This window comes from Hypanus sabinus, chromosome 9, assembly GCF_030144855.1.
Source record: "Hypanus sabinus isolate sHypSab1 chromosome 9, sHypSab1.hap1, whole genome shotgun sequence".
NCBI lineage: Eukaryota > Metazoa > Chordata > Chondrichthyes > Myliobatiformes > Dasyatidae > Hypanus > Hypanus sabinus.
In genome coordinates this window covers 90,854,554-90,882,424 of record NC_082714.1, presented here as the reverse complement: position 1 = coordinate 90,882,424, position 27,871 = coordinate 90,854,554, and the positions used below count along the sequence as shown (strand labels likewise).

At 49.2% G+C, this 27,871-nt stretch overlaps 2 protein-coding genes across 2 annotated transcripts; one reads left to right on the top strand and one right to left on the bottom strand.

Annotated features, from left to right (window-relative positions):
* Nucleotides 1–358: 358 nt before the first annotated feature.
* hax1 (HCLS1 associated protein X-1) lies at nucleotides 359–25,915 on the top strand. The gene is made up of 7 exons (XM_059980175.1): nucleotides 359–469; nucleotides 688–887; nucleotides 2,395–2,597; nucleotides 5,469–5,523; nucleotides 17,987–18,102; nucleotides 19,542–19,683; nucleotides 25,458–25,915. Exons 1-7 carry the CDS (start codon nucleotides 417–419, stop codon nucleotides 25,586–25,588), a joined length of 900 nt encoding a protein of 299 aa, XP_059836158.1. The 5' UTR covers nucleotides 359–416; the 3' UTR covers nucleotides 25,589–25,915.
* Nucleotides 19,694–23,504, bottom strand: LOC132399619 (uncharacterized). Its single transcript, XM_059980174.1, has 2 exons — nucleotides 21,369–23,504; nucleotides 19,694–21,227 (listed from the first exon to the last, which is right to left on the bottom strand). Exon 1 carries the CDS (start codon nucleotides 22,729–22,731, stop codon nucleotides 21,811–21,813), a length of 921 nt encoding a protein of 306 aa, XP_059836157.1. The 5' UTR covers nucleotides 22,732–23,504; the 3' UTR covers nucleotides 19,694–21,227; nucleotides 21,369–21,810.
* Nucleotides 25,916–27,871: the final 1,956 nt, after the last annotated feature.

The following is a 27,871-nucleotide window of genomic DNA, read 5'->3' as shown; positions in this document are numbered from 1 at the left end:
TGAGGGAATGGTAGACTGACAGATGAGCAGTGCTGAAGGATTACTGAAATGTCAGGATGCCTCTTTTAACGTGAAATATTGAAGCTGGAAATAGAAGACCTCACTGATGCCTTTGGAATGAGAGTTTGCTCCTTGGGGCCCTGAGGCCAATGTTTCCCCTTCAACCCGCATCACCATAGTCTCATTAGTGTTTTTGTGACCATCCATTGCGCAATTTTACTTGTGTTGAGGCCCCTGCCAGGTCACCAGTGGAAGGTGCAGGGTTCAATTGCCCAGCTCTCGGGCGAAGGGAGTGTCCCTTTAAATGGGCTCGCGGTCGCCGCGGAGCTGCTTTACGACTGCTTTACGGTGTGCGGCAGGAGGTCGGAACGTTGGGCGGGGTTTACGGCAGGAGGTCGGCGGGCGGTTGCGGAGGGATGAGTTTGTTTGGCCTTTTCCGGGGTCTCTTCGGCTTCCCGGAGCGCGGAGGGTGAGGAGCGAGGGGAGAGGGGAGGGTGCTGGGCAGATGTTACCCCGTGTTCCCGGCCCCTTCCCTTCTGTCCGCACCTTGTCTCCCACCCAATGTCATCAGCCCCCAGCCCCTCTATCCCCTCGCCCCCTCCGTTTGACCAAACTAGCCTCCTCCTCCCCGGTTGCCCCTCACCCCCGGACTGACTGAGTCACTCTAACCCCCGTGTTTGGTCTCAGGGACCCATTCCATCGCGGGACGGTCCTGGACGAGGACGGCGACGATGTCGAGGACGACGACGACGACTTTCGGCGCCGGGGCGACCCCTTCGGCTTCGGCTTCGGCTTCGGGCCCGGCGAGGGCTTCTCCGGACTCTTCCGCGAAATGGACGAGCTCTTCAAAGGGATCGGGAGCTGGGACGTGCCCGTGGGGCAGTTCGGCAAGTTGGCTGACTCTCCCCTTATCCGCTGCACTGAACTTGCAGGACACGGAGACCATTCTGCCCATTGCCTTAGACCTTTCCTGATGGCCCATCCCTCTCCCCACCTCCTGTAACGGAAGGGTTAACCCTGGGGATCTTTCTGCCTTCAGCATTTCATCCAGAACCTGCACCCCTCCAGCATGTCCTCTCCTACCTCACTATCTTCACGGTTCTATAGATTTGCTAAGATGAGGAGGACTTTCTCTAGTCAGAGGGCGGTGAATCTATGGAATTTGTGGCCACAGACCGTTGTGGAGGCCAAGTCATTGGGTATATTTAAGGCAGAGGTTAATATATTTCTGATTTGGTCAGAGCATGAAGGGATATGGGAAGAAGGCAGGAGATTGGGACTGAGAGGAAAATTGGATCAGCCATGATGAAATGGTGGGTAAGACTTGATGGGCCAAATGGCCTAATTCTGCTCCTATATCCAAGTTGAGCAGTTATGTTGCAGTTGTACAAGATGTCGGGTGGTTGCCACGGCAGCTCGATGCTGTCACAGCTCAAGGAGGGTGTCAGAGTTCAGAGTTCAATCCCAGCATCCTTAGTGACCGCGTAGATTTCCTCCGGGTGCCCCTGTTTCCTCCTGCAGTCCAAAGACGTACCGGCTAGATTAATTGGTCATTGTAAATTGTCCCAGAAAGAGATCTACGAGGATGTTGCTGGAACTCAAGGGACTGAGTTACAGAGAGAGAGAGGGGTTATTCCTTGGAGAATAGGAACAGGAGGGGTGACCTCACACAATTGTGTGAGACCATGGGGAGCACAGACACGGTTTCAGATTCACACGTACATCGAAACGTGCAGTGAAACGGGTTGTTTGTGTTGACACAACTGAGGGTGTGCTGGGAGGGGGGCAGGCTGCTGGTGTCACCTCACATTCTGTCTCCAAACCAGCACACCTACAAAAACTGGGCCGAGCGGCACGAGCACAACCACATCCCAGCAGCCGTCCGAGCCCATCTTCAGCCAGCAAGAGCCAGGGGGCACAGGCTTAAAGTGAGAGGGAGAGAGATTCAACTGGAGCCTGAGGGGCAACCTTTTCTCCCAGGGGTTGGTCAGTATGTGGAATGAGCTGCCAGAGGAAGTGGTTGAGGCAGGTACGTTATCAACATTTAAAGATATTTATACAGGTAAATGGGAACAAAAGGTTCAGAGGGATATACTGTAGGCCTAGTGCAGGGAAATGGTTCTGGCCCAGATGGGCCAAAGGGCCTGTTTCTGTGCTGTACAAGCCCGTAAGGGATTGGGGGTGAGGGTGGCTGGCTGTGTGTCAGATACTGAGAATCAAACAGTTCTCTCAATAATTGTCCTCAGTTGGTGTGAAATGTCGACTGTTTATTCATTTCCATAGATGCAGCCTGAGCTCCTTTGGCACTTTGTGTGTTGCTGCTCTGGGTCTCGTGTTTATGAAAATAACTTTGAATTTTCTTCTTGTTCCTCCCCACCTCCCCATCCTATGCAGAGTTTCCTGATTTTGACGCCCACCCTGTGCCCGGACAGAGGGGTGAGGACGGGGTGAAGAGGCGGGCGCCTCGCGATTGGATGCTGAAACAGCCAGACAGTGACCTGCCTGGCTTGGGCGGGGAGCAGTCAGACCCTCCTAGATCCAAGCCAGGGGACTTGCCTGCGGTTCCGTATCGTTCGCCCTGGAACCCCTCCCGAAACGTAAGCTTGGGAGAACACTGGGTGGGTGGGGAGGGGGATGAAGTAAGAAGGTGATAGGTGAGGGGAATGGTGGGTGGGTGGGGAGGGGGATGAAGTAAGAAGGTGATAGGTGAGGGGAACGGTGGGTGGGTGGGGAGGGGGATAAAGTAAGAAGGTGATAGGTGAGGGGAACGGTGGGTGGGTGGGGAGGGGGATGAAGTAAGAAGGTGATAGGTGAGGGGAACGGTGGGTGGGTGGGGAGGGGGATGAAGTAAGAAGGTGATAGGTGAGGGAGAACACTGGGTGGGTGGGGAGGGGGATGAAGTAAGAAGCTGGCCGGTGATGGAACATGTACAGAGCTGGAGAGGAATGAATCTGATCAGGGAGAACTGTGGGAGAAAGGGAAGGAGAAGAGGCGGCAGAGGGCTGGTGAGGAGAGAAGGGGTGAAAGGGGAATCAGAGTGCGTACTGGAAAAAGGGGAGGGGGAGAAATGAGAGAAATTGATGCTCAGGCCACCGGGTTGGAACGTAAAGTGTTGCTTCTTAAATCTGAGAGCGGCAGTAGAGGAGATCGTGGACTGGCGAGTCAGAATGGGAACGGGAGTGGAATCAGAATGGTTGGCCATCGAGAGAGTCTACATTTTGCAACAGAGTGAAGATTCTCTGGAGATGCAAATACTGGAATCCGGACCAGCAGGAATCATTCACGTCAGCCTCCTCTGGATCTTCTCCAATGTTAGCTTATCTTTTCAGTCCTTCACGTAACGTGAGACACAGGGGTGTCTGTATGTGTGGTGACTGACAGGAAATGATGAAGTGGTGGTGGGTTCGGGGTTGATCAGTCCTGGGGGAAGTAACTGTTTCTGAGCCTGGTAGCCCTGGTGGGCGGGCTGCCCTGATGTCGCATTCATGAGCAGGGTGGGGATATGATATTGTTGGACTTTCTTCAGCACCTTCCTAGATATGACCGTACTATAAAACTATAAACTCTCTTGACTCTAAGGATCTGTACAAAGATAGTAAGGATCATCTGGAATATCCCAATCAATTTTGGCCCCCTCTTTAAAGCAGGATTTTCACTGGAAGTAGTTGGCAGAAGGCTCAGTAAGGTAATCCTGGCTTTGGAAGAACTGCACAGGCCAGTGTGTGGAGAGTGTGGGGCTGGACACTGAGGTGTGGCCCCAGGGTGCCTCGGGCAATGTTTGCATTATCAGAGCACACATTTCTGTCTGTAGCGCCAGATAATCGAGAGTCCACTGAACCCACAACCTGTGGACTCACTTTTAAGGAGATTACGGTTCATCTTCTCAGTTTAATTGTTATTTTCATTTGCAGTTCTTAAGGTTGTCATAGCACAGACACAAGGTTTAATTTGTACCATTTATTTCTTTTGCACATTGGTTGTTTGTCAGTCTTTGTTTATTGATAATTTTCCATGCATCTATTGGATTTATTTTATGTAAAAGTCTACGAAGGAATGAATCTCAGGGTAGTCTATGGTGACATGTGCGTACTTTGATAATAAATTTACTTTATTGAGAAGCAGGAAGAGTGATGAGACTTTCACAGGCACAAAGTCATGAACAAAGTTTTAATTGCAGTCTTTTGAAGATAGATGTGCAGGAAACTCAAATTAACAGCCCCGACTCCAAGTGGGGAAGTTACAGAGATTAGTAGTTGCATTAGACAGTTTTGACAAAGAGCCTGTATTTCTCCCCTCAGTGAGGGTGGCACTGTGGCGCAGTGGGTAGAGTCATTATTGCTCCAGAGACCCGGTTCGATTCTGACCTCAGACTGTATTGCACACCGAATGTAAAAATTAGATTTATTTGTCATGTGAATTTAATTCGCAATAAAATGAGTCTGACCAACACAGATCAAGATGTGCTGGGGCAATTGTCACTGGACACTTACTAAAATTACAGGCTCCCCCTGCTATCCGAAGGTAGAGCATTCCTATGAAACCGTTTGTAAGCCGAAATGTCGTAAAGTGAAGAAGCAATTACCATTAATTTATATGGGAAAAATTATTGAGCATTCCCAGACCCAAAAAATAACCTACCAAATCAAACCAATTAGCACATAAAACCTAAAATAGCACAAACATATAGGAAAAGCAGGAATGATATGATAAATATACAGCCTATATAAAGTAGGAATATTGTAGGTACGGTGTAGTTTCACATATCAAACTTGGGAAGGCAGCGAACTAAAATCAATTTGGAGGAAAAAAATCGGTACGTACACGCCTACACACGTACATGTCAACACACATACACACGTACACGCATGCGCAAACAACTGCCCGCACAAGGCTTCACGATCATTGTAGACTTTCTCAGGGTAAACACACGTATAAAGCGGGCGTCTTTTTATCGTAAAAGCAAAAATCCTCTTTGGTTAGTGAAAACAGGTAACAATGTAGGTCTTTCGTAACAGCGAGTTGTAAAGCGAACGAAAAATGGGTGGGGGGGGCCACCTGTACTAACTTTTAACTCGTGCATCTTTAGAATGTGGGAAACAAGCTCCCGGAGGAAACCTGCACAGTCAGTCTAAGAGAGTTGCTGCATCGAGGACAGGGTGCTAAGGACACATTAAACATGAGCATTCACAAAAAAAGTTGGATCAACAGGGAATGGAACTGTTCAGCATGTGAAATGTGAGCTAGCATGGCCTCGATGGGCCAAAGGGATATCTCATGTACCGTGGGGATAGGCATGGCTGTAGAGGGAGTCCTCCAATTCAGGTTGATCGGTGGGTCAGGAGTCGGTGGTGATTTGTGTGGGGACCAGTGGAACTGGATGCCCTACTTCAGGGAGTGTAGGAAGACTGCTGGGCCTGGGTGGGGAGGGAGAGCAGGGGAGTCTCTGATCAGAACCGTTTCTGTTGCAGTTTGAGGACATCTGGGACATGCTGAGGAAGGGCGACACTAGGAAAGAGGATCAAGGTAGGTCAGAGGCGAGACCGGTTTCCATCATGAACCGAGGTAAGGAGTTTAATAACAGTGGAGAATGTACACTCAGTGGCCACTTTATTAGGTACATCTGCAAATATCTAATCAGCCAATCACGTGGCAGCAACTCAATGCATAGAAGCCTGCAGACATGGTCAAGAGGTTCAGTTGTTGTTCTAACCAAACGTCAGACTGGTTAAGAAATGTGATCTAAATGACTTTGACTTTGATTGTTGGTGCCAGACGGGGTGGTTTGAGTATCTCAGAAACTGCTGATCTCCTGGGATTTTCACCCACAACAGTCTCTAGCGTAGTGGTCGCCAACCCGTCGATCTCGATCGACTGGTTGATCATTGGGACTTTCCCAGTAGATCCCGAAAAAAGAAAAGAAAAATAAATACACAAATACTGTTGAGGGTTGTGGGGTTTTAGTTCCGTTCTTTCTGCCCAGTGCGCATGCGTGTAGCCCCCCCACACCACACAGTGTAATTCAGTGGTCCCCAACCAGCAGGCCGCAAGGAAACAATATGATTTGACGATTTGAAACGATATGAGTCAGCTGCACCTTTCCTCATTCTCTGTCACTGTTGAACTTGAACCCACGCGAGGTCATCAGTCACCTAAACGCAGTGATACCCTCGCGCCAGGGATCACTGCCTGCCTCACGCGGCCGGCGGGAAGTGCCGTTGGTACCAGCCTGGAGCGCGGACAGATGGGCACCGTCTCTAAACCTGTTTAGCACACCGAATGTTCATGGGAACCCGGTGCTAAAATATTCACAGACGATCTAATCCGGGCTCAAGGTTTCATAAGTATCAGAGCCGCTATCTCGCTGTGATCTACTGAAACAAACTTCTGTCGGCTGATACCCTGTCTCGCCCCTCGCTCGGTCGGTCGCTCTCTCCGGACTGTGACCGCTGCCGCCCCGGCACGGGGACCTCCGGCCCTGAGCTTGTCTTCTCACCCCACCCGCGACCAACTGCACCTGGCCAAGGCGTCTGGCAGGAGGCTGCCTAATGAGGCAATGGAGCCCTCAAAACTGCTTCGGTACCCTGAGTCCAAGCACCCCGTACTGAAAGACAAATCGGTTGAGTTTTTTCAGCGGAAAAATGTAAGCAGCGCGGGACAGCAGCTAAGTGTTGAGAGCCGCGAAAGCTAAACTGCTGAATAGACGTGACAGAAGGAACGTGCTTCGAGTATCGGTGTATTCCCATCGTGTTCAACATCAAAATACATTCAGTGAGCGGCAGTTCTGTGGGCAAATACGCCTTGTTAATGAGAGAGGTCAGAGGAGAATGGCCGGACTGGTTCAAGCTGACAGTAACTCAAATAACTATGCGTTACCACAGTGGTGTGCAGAAGAGTATCTCTGAACACACAACCCGTTGAACCTCGAAGTGGACAGGCCACAGCAACAGGAGACTGCAGGCATACACTCTGCTGACTGAGACCGTGCACGTGCAGACGATAAGGTGCACTGAGCTTGACTGGGGGATCAACCTTAATGTGCAGGAGGTCCACGATGGTCCTTGAGCCTGGTGGGATGAGCTTTCAGGCTTCTGTATCTCCTGCGGGATTAGTGAGGGGAGAAGAGAGAGTGTCCGGGATGGCGGGGTCTTCGATAGTGTTGGCTGCTTTACCGAGACAGTGAGAGGTGTGGACTACAGAGCTGAGACTGGTTCCTGTGATGGAATCCACAGCTCTTTTCTTTCTTTTTCAATCTTTTTATTAAATTTCATATATAAAAAAAAAACAACACAAAATAATGAATAGATTACAGATTCAATAAACTTGAGATTACATTAGTAATAGGATAATAATATCCTATTAAAACATCCATCAACAAAAGGTGCATAAATCAATCAAGTCTATGTAAATATATATGAAAAACAAAAATAATCGTCGAAAAAAGAAAAAAAAAAATTGAAATTATATATGAGAAAAAATATATAATGAAAAAAAATACTAAACTAACACTAACATGGGCAATAATAACACTTTATAAATATATAAAGGTGTCAAGAAAAGAACTCCAGAACTCCATACCTGAACAAGTATAAGTAGAGAAAAGGATCTGAAATAAGCCAAATTAATTCATATGAAAGTGTCGAATAAATGGTCCCCAGGTTTCTTCAAATTTAATTGAAGAATCAAAGATAGTGCTTCTGATTTTTTCCAAACTCAAATAAGAAATAGTTTGGGAGAACCACTGAAATGTAGTAGGAGGATTTACTTCTTTCCAGTTTTGTAATATAGACCTTCTGGCAATTAATGTTACAAAGGCAATCATTCGTCTGATTGAAGGGGAAAGTTGATTGCCATCTTCATTTGGTATACCGAAAATTGCAGTAATAAAATGGGGTTGTAAATCGATATTCCATACTGAGGAAATGACATCAAAAATGTCCTTCCAATAGTTATGTAAAGTGGGACATGTCCAAAACATGTGAGTCAATGAAGCCACTTCTAAGTGACATCTGTCACATTGAGGATTGATATGCGAATAAAATCGGGCAAGTTTATCTTTAGACATATAAGCTCTATGTACAATTTTAAATTGTATTAAAGCATGTTTAGCACAAATAGAGGAGGAATTAACCATTTGTAAAATTTTTTCCCATTTATCTGTTGATATATTACATCGAAGTTCTTTTTCCCATTCTTGTCTAATTCTATCCGATATTTCTGGCTGTATCTTCATAATCATGTTATAAATAAAAGCTACTAATCCCTTCTGACAAGGATTAAAAGTAAAAATCAAATCTGAAAAATCCGATGGAGTTGAATTAGGAAAAGATGGAAGAATTTTATGTAAGAAATTTCTAATTTGTAAGTATCTAAAAAAATTAGATTTAGGTAATTCAAATTTGTTGGATAGTTGATCAAAGGACATCAAAGTACCTTCAAAAAAAAGATCACGAAAACATTTTATACCTTTCCTTTTCCATATACTAAAAGCTTGATCTGTCAATGAAGGTTTAAAAAAAAAATTACATAAAATAGGGCTGTCCAAAGCAAAGTTTTTCAGATTAAAGAATTTGCGAAATTGAAACCAAATTCGTAGTGTATGTTTAACAACAGGGTTAGATATCTGTTTATTGAATTTGGCTAAATCAATAGGAAGAAAAGAACCAAGAACGGAAAATATAGAATATCCCTTAACCTCACTACATTCCAAATTTACCCACTGTGGGCACACAGGTGAATCCAAATCTAGTTTCCAGTACATTAGGTTACGAATATTATTCGCCCAATAATAAAATCTAAAGTTAGGTAAAGCTAGACCACCATCTTTTTTAGACTTTTGTAATTGCCTTTTGCTTAACCTAGGATTTTTATTTTGCCAAACAAATGAGGAAATCTTTGAATCAATATTATCAAAAAAAGATTTAGGAATAAAAATTGGTAAAGCTTGGAATAAATATAAAAATTTCGGTAAAATCATCATTTTAATAGCATTAATCCGACCAACTAATGATAAAAATAAGGGAGACCATCTAGTAGTAAGTTGCTGAATTTGATGAAGCATAGGTAAAAAATTCAGTCCAAATAAATCTTTATATTTCTTGGTAATTTTTATACCTAAATAGATAAAGTTATCAGTAACAACTTTAAATGGCATCCTATCACTCAATAAAGTTTGCGCGTTTAAAGGGAATAACTCACTCTTATCTAAGTTTAACTTATAACCAGAAAAACTACCAAATTGAGCCAACAAGGATAAAATAGCAGGAATAGACCTACTAGGATTAGAAATATATAACAACAAATCATCAGCATAAAGCGATAATTTGTATAACTTCTCATTACGGGTAATACCAAAAATATTAGGAGACTCACGAATAGCAATAGCTAAAGGTTCTAATGCAATATTAAATAGTAAAGGACTTAAAGGACAACCTTGTCTCGTACCACGAGATAATTGAAAAAAAGAGGATCTATAATTATTTGTAAGAACAGAAGCAACAGGTTTATAATATATTAATTTAATCCATGATATAAAATTAGGACTAAAATTAAAGTTTCTCAATGCATTAAATAAATATGTCCATTCAACTCTATCAAAGGCTTTTTCAGCATCTAATGAGATAACACATTCTGGGGTTGTAGGTGATGAAGTATAAATTATGTTAATCAATTTTCTAATATTAAAAAAGGAATATCGATTCCTAATAAAACCAGTTTGATCTTCTGAAATAATCTGTGGTAATACCTTTTCTAATCTAATGGCTAAAATTTTTGTAAGAATCTTAGAGTCTACATTTAATAATGATATAGGGCGATAAGATGCACATAAGGTAGGATCTTTATCTTTTTTAAGAATTAGAGAGATAGTAGCTTCATAAAACGATTGAGGTAATCTCTTCTTAACAAACGCATCATTAAAGATTTCACATAGCCAAGGAGAAAGCAATAAAGAAAAAGTTTTAAAAAATTCTACAATAAAACCATCAGGACCAGGAGCTTTCCCTAAATTCATTGATGAGATAGCCTCTCTTATTTCATCCATAGAAATAGGAGCATCAAGCAAGCTACAATCTTCATCTATCAGTTTAGGAATATTCAAATTATTAAAAAAATTATCCATCATAAACCGGTCACCGTCAAATTCTGATTGATATAAAGATTTATAAAAATCTTGAAAAGTGTTATTGATTTCTTTATAATCAGTAGTTAAATTACCGTCTTGTTTACGAATTTTAATAATTTGTCGCTTAGTCGAAATAGCTTTTAATTGATTAGCTAACAATTTACCAGTTCGATCACTATGAATATAAAATTGAGCCCTAGTCTTAATTAATTGATTCTCAATTGAAGAAGATAATAATAAACTATGTTCCATTTGAAGCTCAACTCTCTTCTTATAAAGTTCTTTGGTAGGAGTAACGGAATAAATCTTATCAATTTCTTTAATTTTATCCACCAATAAAGCTATATCTGAATATCTTTGTTTTCTTTTACCAGCGGAATATGAAATAATTTGTCCACGAATAAAAGCCTTGAAAGAGTCCCAAAGTATTCCCTTATCAATCTCTTCATTATAGTTTGTTGAAAAAAATAAGTCAATTTGTTGTTTTATGAAGGTAATAAATTCTGGATCTTGAAGTAAAGTAGCATTAAGTCTCCAAGATCTAGTATTGATAGAAGAATCCGAAATCTTGATAGATAACTTCAGAGGCGCATGATCCGAAATAGCAATAGAATCGTATTTACAATCAATAACATCTGTTAATAAACGATGATCAATAAGAAAGTAATCAATTCTAGAATAACTATGATATACATGTGAAAAAAATGAAAATTCTTTACCTTTAGGGTTCAAAAACCGCCATATTTCAGTAATTCCAGAATCAACCATAAAAGAATTAATAAGTAAAGCTGATCTATTCGGAAGAGTTCGAATAGGTTTAGATCTATCCATCGAAGGATTCAAACAACAATTAAAGTCTCCACCCATAATCAACATATATTCATTCAAATTAGGAAGAGAAGTAAATAACCGTTTAAAAAATTCAGGACAATCAAAGTTTGGAGCATAAATATTAACTAAAACAACTTTCCGATTAAAAAGTGAACCAGTTATCAACAAAAATCTACCCTGTGGATCAGAAATAATTTCATAATGTGTAAACGAAATTGAGGCGTCTATAAAAATAGACACACCCCTAATTTTAGCGGTACAATTTGAGTGAAATTGTTGACCTTTCCAGAACCTAAAAAAACGTTGATTATCCTCCCTCCTAATGTGGGTCTCCTGTGCAAAAATAATATTAGCGTTCAATCTATGGAATACTTTAAATATTTTTTTACGTTTAATCGGATGATTTAAACCATTAGTATTCCACGAGATAAAGTTAATAGATTTATCCATCATACCAATATTAATTGTGTGTATCATAAAAGGTTAAAAAAACACATAACCCACAATTTAGGAAGAAGGAAAATTGATTCAGGAGCAACCGGAGATCCTGACACCTCAACAATATTAACAATTTAAAGTCAGCCCATAAACTAAAAGCAAAAAAATAAAAAGCAAAAGCATGAAAAAAGATCCCTCCCCCCTCCCCCCACCCTTTGAAAGAAAGCCAAGCGGCAGGCGCATAAACTAATACTAATATTACCCCCATTTCAAGATGGCAGCTCCATAAGAAAATTTTTTAAGAAAAAACTATATAACACCCCAATTAAAATATAGAGTTGCAAAAAAAAAATATATATATATATATATACCTACATATATATATATATATATATACATACACATACACATACACACCCATATCAGACAAATCAAAAAAAAACTAAAATAGTAAAACCAGAAAGATCATTAATAAAAAAAATGCACATTAAAGTTTAAAAATGTGATACACCTTTAAAAAAGAATTTCCATATTCAGATACAAAGATGACGTTTCACAAGCCAAGACTTATGGGAAGAAGAAACGACATTTTGAGAAAGCCATATTACAAAATATGAATATAAATTCAGCAATCTAATGAGAAAATATAGTAAAAAAAAAGTTATCAAAATAGAATATTTTTATATAAAAAAAAAGATTTAATAGACACTACAACATATTTAAAAAAAAACTAAAGAAAAAGAATTCAAAACCTTTGTTCCATTTCTAAATACAGGCAAGCAAATAAACGCTTATAAAAAGTAAAGACTTATGGGAAGAAGAAACGACATTTTGAAAAAAATAATTCATTATTACAAAATACAAACGTATATAAAAAAAGGATATTATAAAGATTAAAACAGCATCTATAAGCAATAATAATGGTAAAAAAAAAGACCCAGACCCATAGTTCAAAATAAGAAGTTATAACCCAACTTCCAGGGTTAAAACTTAAAATGAAATAACATCCTCTCTCCAAAAAAAAAAATCTTCAATGTAACTCATAGTTCAAGTTGCACTAGAGGATCGATATTCTTCAACAAATTTCTTCGCTTCTTCAGGAGTGATAAAAAAGTGTAGACTGTTGTCGGGCAGCACCATTCTAAGTTTCGCTGGATACATTAAAGCTTGTTTAAAACCAAACGAATGAATCTCTGCCATCACTGGTTTAAAAGCGATCCTGGCTTTCATAACTTCATACGAATAGTCTTCAACTATTCGAAATGAATAATTTCTGTAGGAGATCATACCTTTTTTACGAGCTAATCGAATTAGAAGCTCTTTCTCACGAGGATAATGAAGGCGAACAATCACCGCTCGTGGTTTATCAGACACAGACGAAAACCTCGCAACTCTATGAGCGCGGTCAATAACAGGTTCATTTTTCAAACCTTCACCACCGAAAATTTCCCACAGTAATTTAGAGAAAAATTCAGTTAAATCACCGGACTCAACTTTTTCGGGAATTCCGATGATGCGCAAATTCTGTCTGCGAGAACGATTTTCAAGATCAGTAATTTTAAACTTGTACTGATCTAAAGTTTTAGCAGTCGACTCTATCTTCTTCTCTAACACTTCAATTGTACGTGCTTTTTCACAAATTGATTGTTCAAGAGTCGTGATCTTAATTCCATGCTGTTGAACCTCTAACGCCTGCGACTGAAACTTAGTTTCAAGCGATTTAACAACTCCTTCAAGATCGGATATTCTCGAAGTAATCCTCCTTTCCAAACTTAACAGTTTACTGTCCAATTTACCTTCTAGTCTGCCTTCCAGAGCCGCAAATTTAGCATCCAGTTTATTGTCCAATTTACTTTCCATAGCCGCAAATTTAACATCCAGTTTAGTGTCCAAAAGACCAACAATTGCGTCGATGGATAAAGGATCCTTAGCCGATTTCTTACTTGTAGCCATTTTAGGTTTGACAAGATTAGATCAACTATTATTTTAGGAAAAAAGGGTCAATCAAAGGTAGCAACTCATATGATTAAGTTCGAAAAGGTCTAATTAAAGGGTGATTATAGTTAAAAAAATAAAGAGCGCCTAAAAGGCAAATGCTTACGTCGCCATCTTGAAACTCCACCCCGGAATCCACAGCTCTGCAGTCCCAGGCAGAGCGATCGCAAAACCCATCCAGACATAATACTTCCACTGGTGTGTGCAGGGTCATCGTGGACTTGACCTCTGAGGAAGTGGGGGGGGGGGGGGTAAGATAGAGTCCCGATCGAGAGGGCTGCTTTGTATCCAGCTACTCAACTTTCAGAGTGCACTCACCCAGGCAGGAGAGTACCGTCGCACTCCGGATGGAGGGTCTCGGTCGGAAACGACGAGAGTACCGTCGCACTCCGGATGGAGGGTCTCGGTCCGAAATGACGAGAGTGACATCGCACTCCGGATGGAGGGTCTCGGTCGGAAACGACGAGAGTGACATCGCACTCCGGATGGAGGGTCTCGGTCGGAAACGACGAGAGTGACATCGCACTCCGGATGGAGGGTCTCGGTCGGAAACGACGAGAGTGACATCGCACTCCGGATGGAGGGTCTCGGTCGGAAACGACGAGAGTGACATCGCACTCCGGATGGAGGGTCTCGGTCGGAAACGACGAGAGTGACATCGCACTCCGGATGGAGGGTCTCGGTCGGAAACGACGAGAGTACCATCGCACTCCGGATGGAGGGTCTCGGTCGGAAACGACGAGAGTACCATCGCACTCCGGATGGAGGGTCTCGGTCGGAAACGACGAGAGTGACATCGCACTCCGGATGGAGGGTCTCGGTCGGAAACGACGAGAGTACCATCGCACTCCGGATGGAGGGTGTCGGTCGGAAACGACGAGAGTACCATCGCACTCCGGATGGAGGGTGTCGGTCGGAAACGACGAGAGTACCGTCGCACTCCGGATGGAGGGTCTCGGTCGGAAACGACGAGAGTACCGTCGCACTCCGGATGGAGGGTCTCGGTCGGAAACGACGAGAGTGACATCGCACTCCGGATGGAGGGTCTCGGTCGGAAACGACGAGAGTGACATCGCACTCCGGATGGAGGGTCTCGGTCGGAAACGACGAGAGTACCATCACACTCCGGATGGAGGGTCTCGGTCGGAAACGACGAGAGTGACATCGCACTCCGGATGGAGGGTCTCGGTCGGAAACGACGAGAGTGACATCGCACTCCGGATGGAGGGTCTCGGTCGGAAACGACGAGAGTGACATCGCACTCCGGATGGAGGGTCTCGGTCGGAAACGACGAGAGTACCATCGCACTCCGGATGGAGGGTCTCGGTCGGAAACGACGAGAGTGACATCGCACTCCGGATGGAGGGTCTCGGTCGGAAACGACGAGAGTACCATCGCACTCCGGATGGAGGGTCTCGGTCGGAAACGACGAGAGTGACATCGCACTCCGGATGGAGGGTCTCGGTCGGAAACGACGAGAGTACCCATCGCACTCCGGATGGAGGGTCTCGGTCGGAAACGACGAGAGTACCATCGCACTCCGGATGGAGGGTCTCGGTCGGAAACGACGAGAGTGACATCGCACTCCGGATGGAGGGTCTCGGTCGGAAACGACGAGAGTGACATCGCACTCCGGATGGAGGGTCTCGGTCGGAAACGACGAGAGTGACATCGCACTCCGGATGGAGGGTCTCGGTCGGAAACGACGAGTGTACCCATCGCACTCCGGATGGAGGGTCTCGGTCGGAAACGACGAGAGTACCATCGCACTCCGGATGGAGGGTCTCGGTCGGAAACGACGAGAGTGACATCGCACTCCGGATGGAGGGTCTCGGTCGGAAACGACGAGAGTGACATCGCACTCCGGATGGAGGGTCTCGGTCGGAAACGACGAGAGTGACATCGCACTCCGGATGGAGGGTCTCGGTCGGAAACGACGAGAGTGACATCGCACTCCGGATGGAGGGTCTCGGTCGGAAACGACGAGAGTGACATCGCACTCCGGATGGAGGGTCTCGGTCGGAAACGACGAGAGTACCATCGCACTCCGGATGGAGGGTCTCGGTCGGAAACGACGAGAGTACCATCGCACTCCGGATGGAGGGTCACGGTCGGAAACGACGAGAGTGACATCGCACTCCGGATGGAGGGTCTCGGTCGGAAACGACGAGAGTGACATCGCACTCCGGATGGAGGGTCTCGGTCGGAAACGACGAGAGTGACATCGCACTCCGGATGGAGGGTCTCGGTCCGAAAGGACGAGAGTGACATCGCACTCCGGATGGAGGGTCTCGGTCGGAAACGACGAGAGTGACATCGCACTCCGGATGGAGGGTCTCGGTCGGAAACGACGAGAGTGACATCGCACTCCGGATGGAGGGTCTCGGTCCGAAAGGACGAGAGTGACATCGCACTCCGGATGGAGGGTCTCGGTCCGAAAGGACGAGAGTGACATCGCACTCCGGATGGAGGGTCTCGGTCGGAAACGACGAGAGTGACATCGCACTCCGGATGGAGGGTCTCGGTTGGAAACGACGAGAGTGACATCGCACTCCGGATGGAGGGTCTCGGTCGGAAACGACGAGAGTGACATCGCACTCCAGATGGAGGGTCTCGGTCGGAAACGACGAGAGTGACATCGCACTCCGGATGGAGGGTCTCGGTCGGAAACGACGAGAGTGACATCGCACTCCGGATGGAGGGTCTCGGTCGGAAACGACGAGAGTACCATCGCACTCCGGATGGAGGGTCTCGGTCCGAAACGACGAGAGTGACATCGCACTCCGGATGGAGGGTCTCGGTCGGAAACGACGAGAGTGACATCGCACTCCGGATGGAGGGTCTCGGTCGGAAACGACGAGAGTGACATCGCACTCCGGATGGAGGGTCTCGGTCGGAAACGACGAGAGTGACATCGCACTCCGGATGGAGGGTCTCGGTCGGAAACGACGAGAGTACCATCGCACTCCGGATGGAGGGTCTCGGTCGGAAACGACGAGAGTGACATCGCACTCCGGATGGAGGGTCTCGGTCGGAAACGACGAGAGTGACATCGCACTCCGGATGGAGGGTCTCGGTCCGAAACGACGAGAGTGACATCGCACTCCGGATGGAGGGTCTCGGTCGGAAACGACGAGAGTGACATCGCACTCCGGATGGAGGGTCTCGGTCGGAAACGACGAGAGTGACATCGCACTCCGGATGGAGGGTCTCGGTCGGAAACGACGAGAGTGACATCGCACTCCGGATGGAGGGTCTCGGTCGGAAACGACGAGAGTACCGTCGCACTCCGGATGGAGGGTCTCGGTCGGAAACGACGAGAGTGACATCGCACTCCGGATGGAGGGTCTCGGTCGGAAACGACGAGAGTGACATCGCACTCCGGATGGAGGGTGTCGGTCGGAAACGACGAGAGTGACATCGCACTCCGGATGGAGGGTGTCGGTCGGAAACGACGAGAGTGACATCGCACTCCGGATGGAGGGTCTCGGTCGGAAACGACGAGAGTACCATCGCACTCCGGATGGAGGGTGTCGGTCGGAAACGACGAGAGTGACATCGCACTCCGGATGGAGGGTCTCGGTCGGAAACGACGAGAGTGACATCGCACTCCGGATGGAGGGTCTCGGTCGGAAACGACGAGAGTGACATCGCACTCCGGATGGAGGGTCTCGGTCGGAAACGACGAGAGTGACATCGCACTCCGGATGGAGGGTCTCGGTCGGAAACGACGAGAGTGACATCGCACTCCGGATGGAGGGTCTCGGTCCGAAATGACGAGAGTGACATCGCACTCCGGATGGAGGGTCTCGGTCGGAAACGACGAGAGTACCATCGCACTCCGGACGGAGGGTCTCGGTCGGAAATGACGAGAGTGACATCGCACTCCGGATGGAGGGTCTCGGTCGGAAACGACGAGAGTGACATCGCACTCCGGATGGAGGGTGTCGGTCCGAAATGACGAGAGTGACATCGCACTCCGGATGGAGGGTCTGGGCCTGGTACAACAACTGTTTATTCTTCTGCATAGATGCTGCCTGACCTGCTGAGTTCCTCCAGCATTCTGTGTCTGTGTCTTTAGAGGATTTCATGTTCCATCGAGCTCCTGGGTAGCAGTGGGCACAGCTCACACTTCACAGAAACCAGCCACCCCTCTGTCCACACTTCTCACTGTTTCACTAAAGCAGCCCACAGAACCAAAGAACCCCCCCCCCCCACCCAGACATTTCTTCTTTTCCCCTCTGCCCGGAAAGCCTGAAAGCACAGACCCCCAGGATCAAGGACAGCTTCTGTCCAACTGTTAGCAGACTCGTGCATGGGCCTCTTGTACGATGAAATGACCTCTGGGCCTCGCCATCTGCCTCATTTTGATCTTGCATTTTGTTGTTTTGTGCACTGCACTCTCTGTAACTGTTACACTTGGTTATGTTTTACCTCACTGCACTGTGTTAGGAGCTGATCTGTGGGAGCAGGGTGTAGCATGAGCTACTGTATCGCAGTACCTGTGACAATGTACCTGGTAAATGGCGGGGGGGGGGGGGATAGTTTCTTTTTTGTGACTCTGCTGGAGTTGAGGAAGCCCGATCATTGTCACCTTCACAGATCTGGACTCCAAGGTGAACTCAGAAGGCCTGGATAGTGCCCTCAAGCCAGCCGAGCCTCGCAGCAAATCCTACTTCAAGAGCGTCTCTGTATCCAAAATTGTCCGTCCCGATGGGGTGAGTGGTGTTTATGACCCGTTTCCCCCTGCCCCTTGAGAGGCGGGTGGGAGAAGGCACCTGTGGGACAGTTGGGTCATGTTGTGAACATTTAAACAGCATGGACAGGCCCTTCAGCCCATCGTTTCAGAACCGTGCCAAATTAAACGGGATTTCCCCGCACCCCCTCATTCTTCTCCAGGCTCTGTGGGCTCTGGGCCTGCACTCACCTGAGTTCAGTGAAAGGAAATGGGACCTCATTGAAACCTCCCAAAGAGTTGAGCCGGGGAGATTAGTGGGGGAGTGTAGGACCAGAGGCAGAGACTCAGAATAGAGGGATGTTCAGTTAGAGACCAGGTTAACAGTGGTGTGCAGAAGAGCATCTCTGAGTGTGTCTGAAACAAATGGGCTCCCTCAGCAGAAGACCACAAATATCTGCTCAGTGGCCGTCTCATTAGGCACGGAGGAGGAGGTTCTTTCGCCGGAGGCTGGTGAGTCTGTGGAATTCATTGCCACAGCCGGCTGTGGTGGCCAGGTTATTTATATTTAAATTGGAGGCTGGTGGGTTCTTGATTAGTCAGGGCATCGAAGGTTATGGGGAGAACTTTGTTGTTTACCTGCACTGCACTCTCCCTGTAGCTGTTGCACTTTATTCTGCACCGTTACTGTTCTACCTCACTGCACTGTGTAACGAACTGATCTGTGGGAACGAGCTTTTCACTGAATCTCAATAGATGACAATCTCAATAGGCTTGAGAGGGATAATAAATCAGCCACGGTGAAATGTTTTTATGGTCGTTCAACCAAGTCCCTGTTCCTGCACACGATCCTTATCCTTCCAAACCCTGCACATTCATTCCCGTCAAAAAAAACCTCGAAGTGTGTCAGTCTGAAACATCGACTGTTTATTCCTCTCTGTAGGTGCTACCTGACCTGCTGAGCTCCAGCATGTGTAGACCTCTTAAATCCCTTTATCATAACTGCTTCCACCACTCTGCCCCACCTATCCCCTTTGACCTTAAAGCTATACCCTCTGCTGTATGACCTTTTGAGCCTCAGGCTGTCTGTGTGCAGGCTGCAAATGCTTGGAGAGTGTTTGCTATTCTGGGTGAAAGGGCCATCGTTTCACTGTTCCAGACAGCTCCAGATTCAACCTCCACTGTGTGTGTGTGTGTGTGTGTGCAGGTCGGTGGGTTAATCAGCACCAGTGTGTAGGTGAGGCGTGGAGTATGGGGTAGATGTTGGGAGTGTTTGGGGGAATAAAGTGAGGTTGGTGGGCAGGGATGATGGGCTGAAGGGCCTGTTCCATGCTGTCTCGCCCCCCCCCCCCTCCCCGTTTGCTGCAGTGACAGCAGCCCCTCACTTGGTACGCGAGGGTGATCACTGGGCCGGGGGAGGGCGGTCGGTTCCGCGGCCTCTCGCCATTCATTCTGACCTTCTCCCCCCCTCCCCTCCCGCAGACGATCGAGGAGCGACGGACAGAACGGGACGGAGAGGGCAACGAGGAGACCAGAGTGACCCGAGTGCAGGGTGACCAGTCGTACACCACGGTGACCCGGCGGGACGCCCAGGGCAGGGAGGAGCTGGTCATCGCCGACGACCGTGAGTGCTGGGGTCCACGGGAATGTCGGAGGCTACCTGGACGGGATATGGCAGGGGAGGGGGCCCTTTGACTGATAGTTCAGAATAGGAATGGCGTTTGCAGTTAAAATGGGAAATATCGCTTTTGGCGGATGGAACGGTTTGTGTCAGGTCCCACCGGTGCGGAGGAGGCTGTACCTGCAGCACCGAGTACAGGAGACAAGCCGTGATGAAGTGTTGCTTCACCTGGAGGGATAGTTTGTGGGTCTGAGTGGAGGCGAATCCGTTTCTCTCACCTGCAGGGATGAATACCAGGAGGGAGTGTGCGATGGAGTTGCAGGATTTCCACATCGGGTTAGTGAACAGCTCGGTGCTCCCCTGCACCCACTGGCCTTGCTGCAAGAGGTTCTGGGTTTGGGAGCGGCTTTCAGAGGGACCGTGTTATCGACGGCGGTGGAGGGGAGCGGAGTGAGTGTTTAGCGGGATCGAACGGGTGGGGTCGAGCTTCCTCACTCACCCAGGGCATAGAACATCCCATCGTGCTCCCATTGTACGTGGGGGGAGTCGCTCCTTGTAACCTGCACTCTGTGTATGGGTGAGCACGGTGGTGGGGTGCTGCTCGAGTCTGGGGTGGGGAGTGTGTTCAGTGAACTCCCCAGAGCCCCACCCACAGCCTCTGTGTGCTGGACTCGAGCAGGGAGAGTACATGGATTGAGGAAACGGTTACACAGCAGAACAGGTCTGTGACATTGTCCAGCCAATCTCATTTACCTGCATCTGGCCCACATCCCTCTAAACCAGTCAATGAAAGCAAGCATGCAGGTACAGCAGGCAGTGAAGAAAGCTAATGGCATGCTGGCCTTTATAACAAGAGGAATTGAGTATAGGAGTAAAGAGGTCCTTCTGCAGCTGTACAGGGCCCTGGTGAGACCCCACCTGGAGTATTGTGTGCAGTTTTGGTCTCCAAATTTGAGGAAGGACATTCTTGCTATTGAGGGAGTGCAGCGTAGGTTCACAAGGTTAATTCCCGGAATGGCGGGACTGTCATATGTTGAAAGATTGGAACGACTGGGCTTGTATACACTGGAATTTAGAAGGATGAGAGGGGATCTGATTGAAACATATAAGATTATTAAGGGATTGGACACGCTGGAGGCAGGAAGCATGTTCCCGCTGATGGGTGAGTCCAAAACTAGAGGCCACAGTTTAAGAATAAGGGGTAGGCCATTGAGAACAGATGCGGAAAAACTTTTTCACCCGGAGAGTGGTGGATATGTGGAATGCTCTGCCCCAGAAGGCAGTGGAGGCCAAGTCTCTGGATGCATTCAAGAGAGAGTTAGATAGAGCGCTTATAGATAGCGGGGTCAAGTGATAAGGGGAGAGGGCAGGAACAGGGTACTGATTGTGTATGATCAGCCATGATCACAGTGAATGGCGGTGCTGGCTAGAAGGACCGAATGGCCTACTCCTGCACCTACTGTCTATTGTCTATAAACCTATGAACACTGAATTGGTCCCAGCCCAATGAACTGGCTCTGCCCACTACACTCATGTGACCAATTAACCTACTAATGATTCAGCTCCGCCCACTACACTCATGTGACCAATTAACCTACTAATGATTCAGCTCTGCAGACTACACCCATTTGACCAATTAACCTACTAATGATTCAGCTCCGCCCACTACACCCATGTGACCAATTAACCTACTAATGATTCAGCTCCGCCCACTACACCCATGTGACCAATTAACCTACTAATGATTCAGCTCTGCCCATTACACTCATGTGACCAATTAACCTACTAACCCATCTGTACGTCTTTGGAATGTGGGCTCAGAACCAGGTTAATATCACCAGCGTGTACGTCATGAAATGTGTTAACCTGATGGCGGCAGTACTCTGCAAACAGTAAAAATAAATGAATTACAGTAAGCATGTTAAATAGTGCAGAAACAGGAATAATAAATAAAAGTGAGGTAGTGACCATTTAGGAATCTGATGGCAGAGGGGGGGGAAAGAAGCTGAGTGTGTGCCTTCAGGCTTCTGTACCTCCCCCTGATGGTAACAGTGAGAAAAGGGCATTCCCTGGGTGAAACCGGAGACCCAGAGGAAACCCACACAGTCACAGGGAGAACGTGGAATCTCCTTACAGAGAGTGTTGGAATTGAACCCAGGTCACTGGCACTGTGCTGCCGTATCGCTGACCGCAACTCACCCCCACCACTTCCTCTGTCCACCCCCACCACTTCCTCTGTCCACTCCCACCACTTCCTCTGTCCACCCCCACCACTTCCTCTGTCCACTCCCACCACTTCCTCTGTCCACCCCCACCACTTCCTCTGTCCACCCCCACCACTTCCTCTGACCACCCCCACCACTTCCTCTGTCCACCCCCACCACTTCCTCTGTCCACCCCCACCACTTCCTCTGACCACCCCCACCACTTCCTCTGTCCACTCCCACCACTTCCTCTGTCCACCCCCACCACTTCCTCTGACCACCCCCACCACTTCCTCTGTCCACCCCCACCACTTCCTCTGTCCACCCCCACCACTTCCTCTGTCCACCCCCACCACTTCCTCTGACCACCCCCACCACTTCCTCTGTCCACCCCCACCACTTCCTCTGTCCACCCCCACCACTTCCTCTGACCACCCCCACCACTTCCTCTGTCCACTCCCACCACTTCCTCTGTCCACCCCCACCACTTCCTCTGACCACCCCCACCACTTCCTCTGTCCACCCCCACCACTTCCTCTGTCCACCCCCACCACTTCCTCTGACCACCCCCACCACTTCCTCTGTCCACCCCCACCACTTCCTCTGTCCACCCCCACCACTTCCTCTGACCACCCCCACCACTTCCTCTGTCCACCCCCACCACTTCCTCTGTCCACCCCCACCACTTCCTCTGTCCACCCCCACCACTTCTTCTGACCACCCCCACCACTTCCTCTGGCAGATCATTCCACACACCCACTACCCTCCGTGTGGAGGAGAAAACCTGCTCCTCGGGTCCCTCTTCACCTCTAACCCGTTCCTCCAGCCCTCTTGGGGAGTGAAGCATAGTGACCCCCGTCCCTCAGGGCTGGTGAGCCTATGGCAAGTGTGCTCAGAATATTTGTTGACACATGGCCTACAGTACCGTCTCCCAATTTTTTAAACCCCACCCACAATAAAAAGACCTAATGCCCATTGTTACAGCCCGATGAAGCAGCTTTTTTCACCCTGAGAACAGAGAGGGATTTTCACAGGAAACGTCTCACTCCGGCTTGGCACCAGAGAGATGGCTGCGAGAACACGTGGTGGTGGGTGACAGATTTGAAATCCTCGCAGGCCTGGTCTACACGTCAGTATTTGGAGAGCAAACAGTTACAATAGCAAATTAGAAATAGTTATTTTTAATTGTCATATTAAAAGATCAATATTAATTCTTAGATGTTTTCTAAAATACCTTGCTTCGTTCTGCCTGTTAATACACATAAATAACCAACAGTAAACAGAAGGGATTCTGTCATCCAGAACAACACACACACACAGTGCTGGAGGGACACTGCAGGTCAGGCAGCCACCCAGACAAATCAGACAGCAGCCAAAGTGCTGGGGTGGCCTCTCTCCGACGGGGTGCTGGGGTGGCCGCTCTCCCACAGGGTGCTGGGCTTGCCTCTCTCCGACGGGGTGCTGGGGTGGCCGCTCTCCCACGGGGTGCTGGGGTGGCCACTCTCTCACGGGGTGCTGGGCTGGCCTCTCTCCGACGGGTGCTGGGGTGGCCACTCTCCCACGGGGTGCTGGGGTGGCCTCTCTCCCACGGGGTGCTGGGCTTGCCTCTCTCCCACGGGGTGCTGGGGTGGCCTCTCTCCCACAGGGTGCAGGGGTGGCCACTCTCCCACGGGGTGCTGGGGTGGTCGCTCTCCCACGGGGTGCTGGGGTGGTCGCTCTCCCACGGGGTGCTGGGGTGGCCTCTCTCCCACGGGGTGCTGGGCTTGCCTCTCTCCGACGGGGTGCTGGGGTGGCCACTCTCCCACGGGGTGCTGGGGTGGCCTCTCTCCCACGGGGTGCTGGGCTTGCCTCTCTCCCACGGGGTGCTGGGGTGGTCGCACTCCCACGGGGTGCTGGGGTGGCCGCTCTCCCACAGGGTGCTGGGCTTGCCTCTCTCCGACGGGGTGCTGGGGTGGCCGCTCTCCCACGGGGTGCTGGGGTGGCCACTCTCCCACGGGGTGCTGGGCTGGCCACTCTCCTACGGGGTGCTGGGGTGGCCACTCTCCCACGGGGTGCTGGGCTGGCCACTCTCCCACGGGTGCTGGGCTGGCCACTCTCCCACGGGTGCTGGGCTGGCCGCTCTCCGACAGGGTGCTGGGGTGGCCTCTCTCCGACAGGGTGCTGGGCTTGCCTCTCTCCGACAGGTGCTGGGGTGGCCTCTCTCCGACGGGTGCTGGGGTGGCCACTCTCCCACGGGGTGCTGGGGTGGCCTCTCTCCCACGGGGTGCTGGGCTTGCCTCTCTCCCACGGGGTGCTGGGGTGGCCTCTCTCCCACGGGGTGCAGGGGTGGCCACTCTCCCACGGGGTGCTGGGGTGGTCGCTCTCCCACGGGGTGCTGGGGTGGCCTCTCTCCCATAGGGTGCTGGGGTGGTCGCTCTCCCACGGGGTGCTGGGGTGGCCTCTCTCCCACGGGGTGCTGGGCTTGCCTCTCTCCGACGGGGTGCTGGGGTGGCCACTCTCCCACGGGGTGCTGGGGTGGCCTCTCTCCCACGGGGTGCTGGGCTTGCCTCTCTCCCACGGGGTGCTGGGGTGGCCTCTCTCCCACGGGGTGCTGGGGTGGCCTCTCTCCCACGGGGTGCTGGGGTGGCCACTCTCCCACGGGGTGCTGGGCTTGCCTCTCTCCCACGGGGTGCTGGGGTGGCCTCTCTCCCACGGGGTGCAGGGGTGGCCTCTCTCCGATGGGGTGCTGGGGTGGCCACTCTCCCACGGGGTGCTGGGGTGGCCTCTCTCCCACGGGGTGCTGGGCTTGCCTCTCTCCCACGGGGTGCTGGGGTGGCCTCTCTCCCACGGGGTGCTGGGGTGGCCACTCTCCCACGGGGTGCTGGGCTTGCCACTCTCCCACGGGGTGCTGGGCTTGCCTCTCTCCCACGGGGTGCTGGGATGGCCTCTCTCCCACGGGGTGCAGGGGTGGCCACTCTCCCACGGGGTGCTGGGGTGGTCGCTCTCCCACGGGTTGCTGGGGTGGCCACTCTCCCACGGGGTGCTGGGCTGGCCACTCTCCCACGGGGTGCTGGGCTTGCCTCTCTCCCACGGGGTGCAGGGGTGGCCTCTCTCCCACGGGGTGCAGGGGTGGCCACTCTCCCACGGGGTGCTGGGGTGGCCTCTCTCCCACGGGGTGCTGGGCTTGCCTCTCTCCCACGGGGTGCTGGGGTGGTCGCTCTCCCACGGGGTGCTGGGCTTGCCTCTCTCCGACGGGGTGCTGGGCTTGCCGCTCTCCCACAGGGTGCTGGAGTGGCCTCTCTCCCACGGGGTGCTGGGCTTGCCTCTCTCCGACGGGGTGCTGGGCTTGCCTCTCTCCGACGGGTGCTGGGGTGGCCGGAGTCAGGAAGTTTAGCAGTTTCCAGAGCCAGTGACCCAGGTACAATTCCCTCGCTGTCTGTGAGGAGTTTGTACATTCTCACCGACACTGTGTGGGTTTCCTCCCACATTCCAAAGGCGAACGGGTTACGGGTTAGCGAGAGGTGCCAGAGGCATGTCCTCGAGCGACGCATTCACTCCACACATGACAAATAAAGGTAATCTGTCACTTCTCAGGTGATTCGCAGAAGATCCCGGATAACTGGGATCGGCAGTCGGGAGGCAGTGTTTCTGGACAGCCGCCGACAGTCCGAGAGTCCACATCATTTCTTGACCGTCTGCTGAAGGACCTGTTCTGGAGGCGGTGACCATCTGAGCCGGGAGGTAACACCGATGCCGATGACGAAGCGCCACATCGCGCCGTTTTTGCCATCCAGACGATCTGTGGCCTCCTCCTGCGGAACATGCACCTGGTGCGTTTTGGCACCAGGTCTGAGACTTCTCACCATGACCACCCCCCCCCCACCCAGTTCAGGAGCCTGGCATCTCTTCTGTGTCACTGACTCCCCCCAGTTCGGTACTACTCCCCTCCCCTCCTATCTTCAAGTGCCCACACGGGGCTGGAGTTGGGGTAGTGTTGACCAGCGTGTGATTGATCTGTGAATGACTGCAATAAAACGAGGTATTTATTCACATTGGATGAACGTTACTTTTAAAATTGCAGCACTGTCCGATGTTTCAAGTTTAATTATCATTCAACCACGAATAGAGCCAAATGAAACAGCATTTCTCCTGGACCAAGGAGCAAAACAGATTACCAACAGCACAAATAGCACATTGTCAAAAAAACATACAGTCACTAAGAGAAAAATAATATATAGCCGAAGTCCCTAGTTGTTCTGGTCCAGTTTGTTCTTCCAACGAGTGAACACTGGAGGGCAGCACTGATGGGATGGGGCCACCCCCCCCCAACCCAGTTATGAAATCCAGTGACACATAGCCAGCCCCAGCATTTCCTCCGCCGCCGATTGACAAGAGTCAACTTTTGGTTTCAGTGACCAAAGGGGTGTTGCCTTCTCTGGCCTTGTACAGGGTCCGGACCCGAAACATTGACAGTTCCTCCCCTCCCAAGGGCGCTATTTGACCTGCTGAGTTCCTCCAACAGACTGTTTAGAATGTGGAACAGATAGATATAAGATTAGCTTTACTTGTCACAAAATACACTTTACACCATGTTAATGCAAATATCTAATCAGCTAGTCATGTGGCAGCAACTCAGTACATAAAAGCATGCAGACATGGTCACGAGGTTCAGACGAGACATCAGAATGGGGAAGAAATGCGATCGAGGTAACTTTCAAGTCAAGTCAAGTCACTTTTATTGTCATTTTGACCATAACTGCTGGTACAGTACACAGTAAAAACGAGACAACGTTTTTCAGGACCACGGTGTTACATGACACAGTACAAAAACTAGACTGAACTATGTAATAAAAAACAACACAGAGAAAGCTACACTAGACTACAGACCTACACTGGACTGCATAAAGTGCACAAAAACAGTGCAGGCATTACAATAAATAATAAACAGGACAGTAGGGCGAGGTAACAGTCCAGGCTTCGGGTATTGAGGAGTCTGATAGCTTGGGGGAAGAAGCTGTTACATAGTCTGGTGGTGACAGCCCGAATGCTTCGGTGCCTTTTCCCAGACGGCAGGAGGGAGAAGAGATTGTATGAGGGGTGCATGGGGTCCTTCATAATGCTGTTTCCTTTGTGGATGCAGCGTGTAGTGTAAATGTCCGTGATGGCGGGAAGAGAGACCCCAATGATCTTCTCAGCTGACCTCACTATCTGCTGCAGGGTCTTGCGATCTGAGATGGTGCAATTTCCAAACCAGGCAGTGATGCAGCTGCTCAGGATGCTCTCAATACAGCCCCTGTAGAATGTGATGAAGATGGGGGGTGGGAGATGGACTTGCCTCAACCTTCGCAGAAAGTAGAGACTCTGATGAAATGATTGTTGGTACCAGATGGGGTGGTTTGAGTATCTCAGAAACTGGTGATCTCCTGGGATTTTTATCTAAAGTTTACAGTGGAAAAACAACAAACAACCAAGTTGTGACAGACAGGCCTGTGGTGAAAACGAGAGAGGTCAGAGGAGAATATCCAGGCCGGTTCAGCTCAGCGACTCAAATGACCACGCATTACAACACTGGTGTGAAGAAGAGCATCTCTGAACACACATGTCAAACCTTGAAACGGCAGAAGAGACGGACACACACTCAGCAGCCACTTTGTTAGGTGACCGCTAAGTGTGTGTTGAAACATGCAGTGAAACGCATTGTTTGCATCAACGAGTCTGACAATGACTAACCCCTCGCTCTGAGCCAGAGGGAAAGTTTTTGACCAGCATCACCGGCGTGCTGTATGTGGGATCTTGCTGTGTGACCTTGGCTGCCGGGTTGGACAATTGTTGGTGTAATGGCTTCACAGGTATCCTGAACCAGTCAAAGTTAAACAAGTTCAAAAGGTTTTCAACACGGTGTCAAATGGTTCAAGTGTAGTAGAGAATGAAAGATGGGCTGAATGGCCGTCAGCACATTCTTAATCCCAGGGCAGTGAACTCCAGCTGTCCTACAAGCATTTACCAGT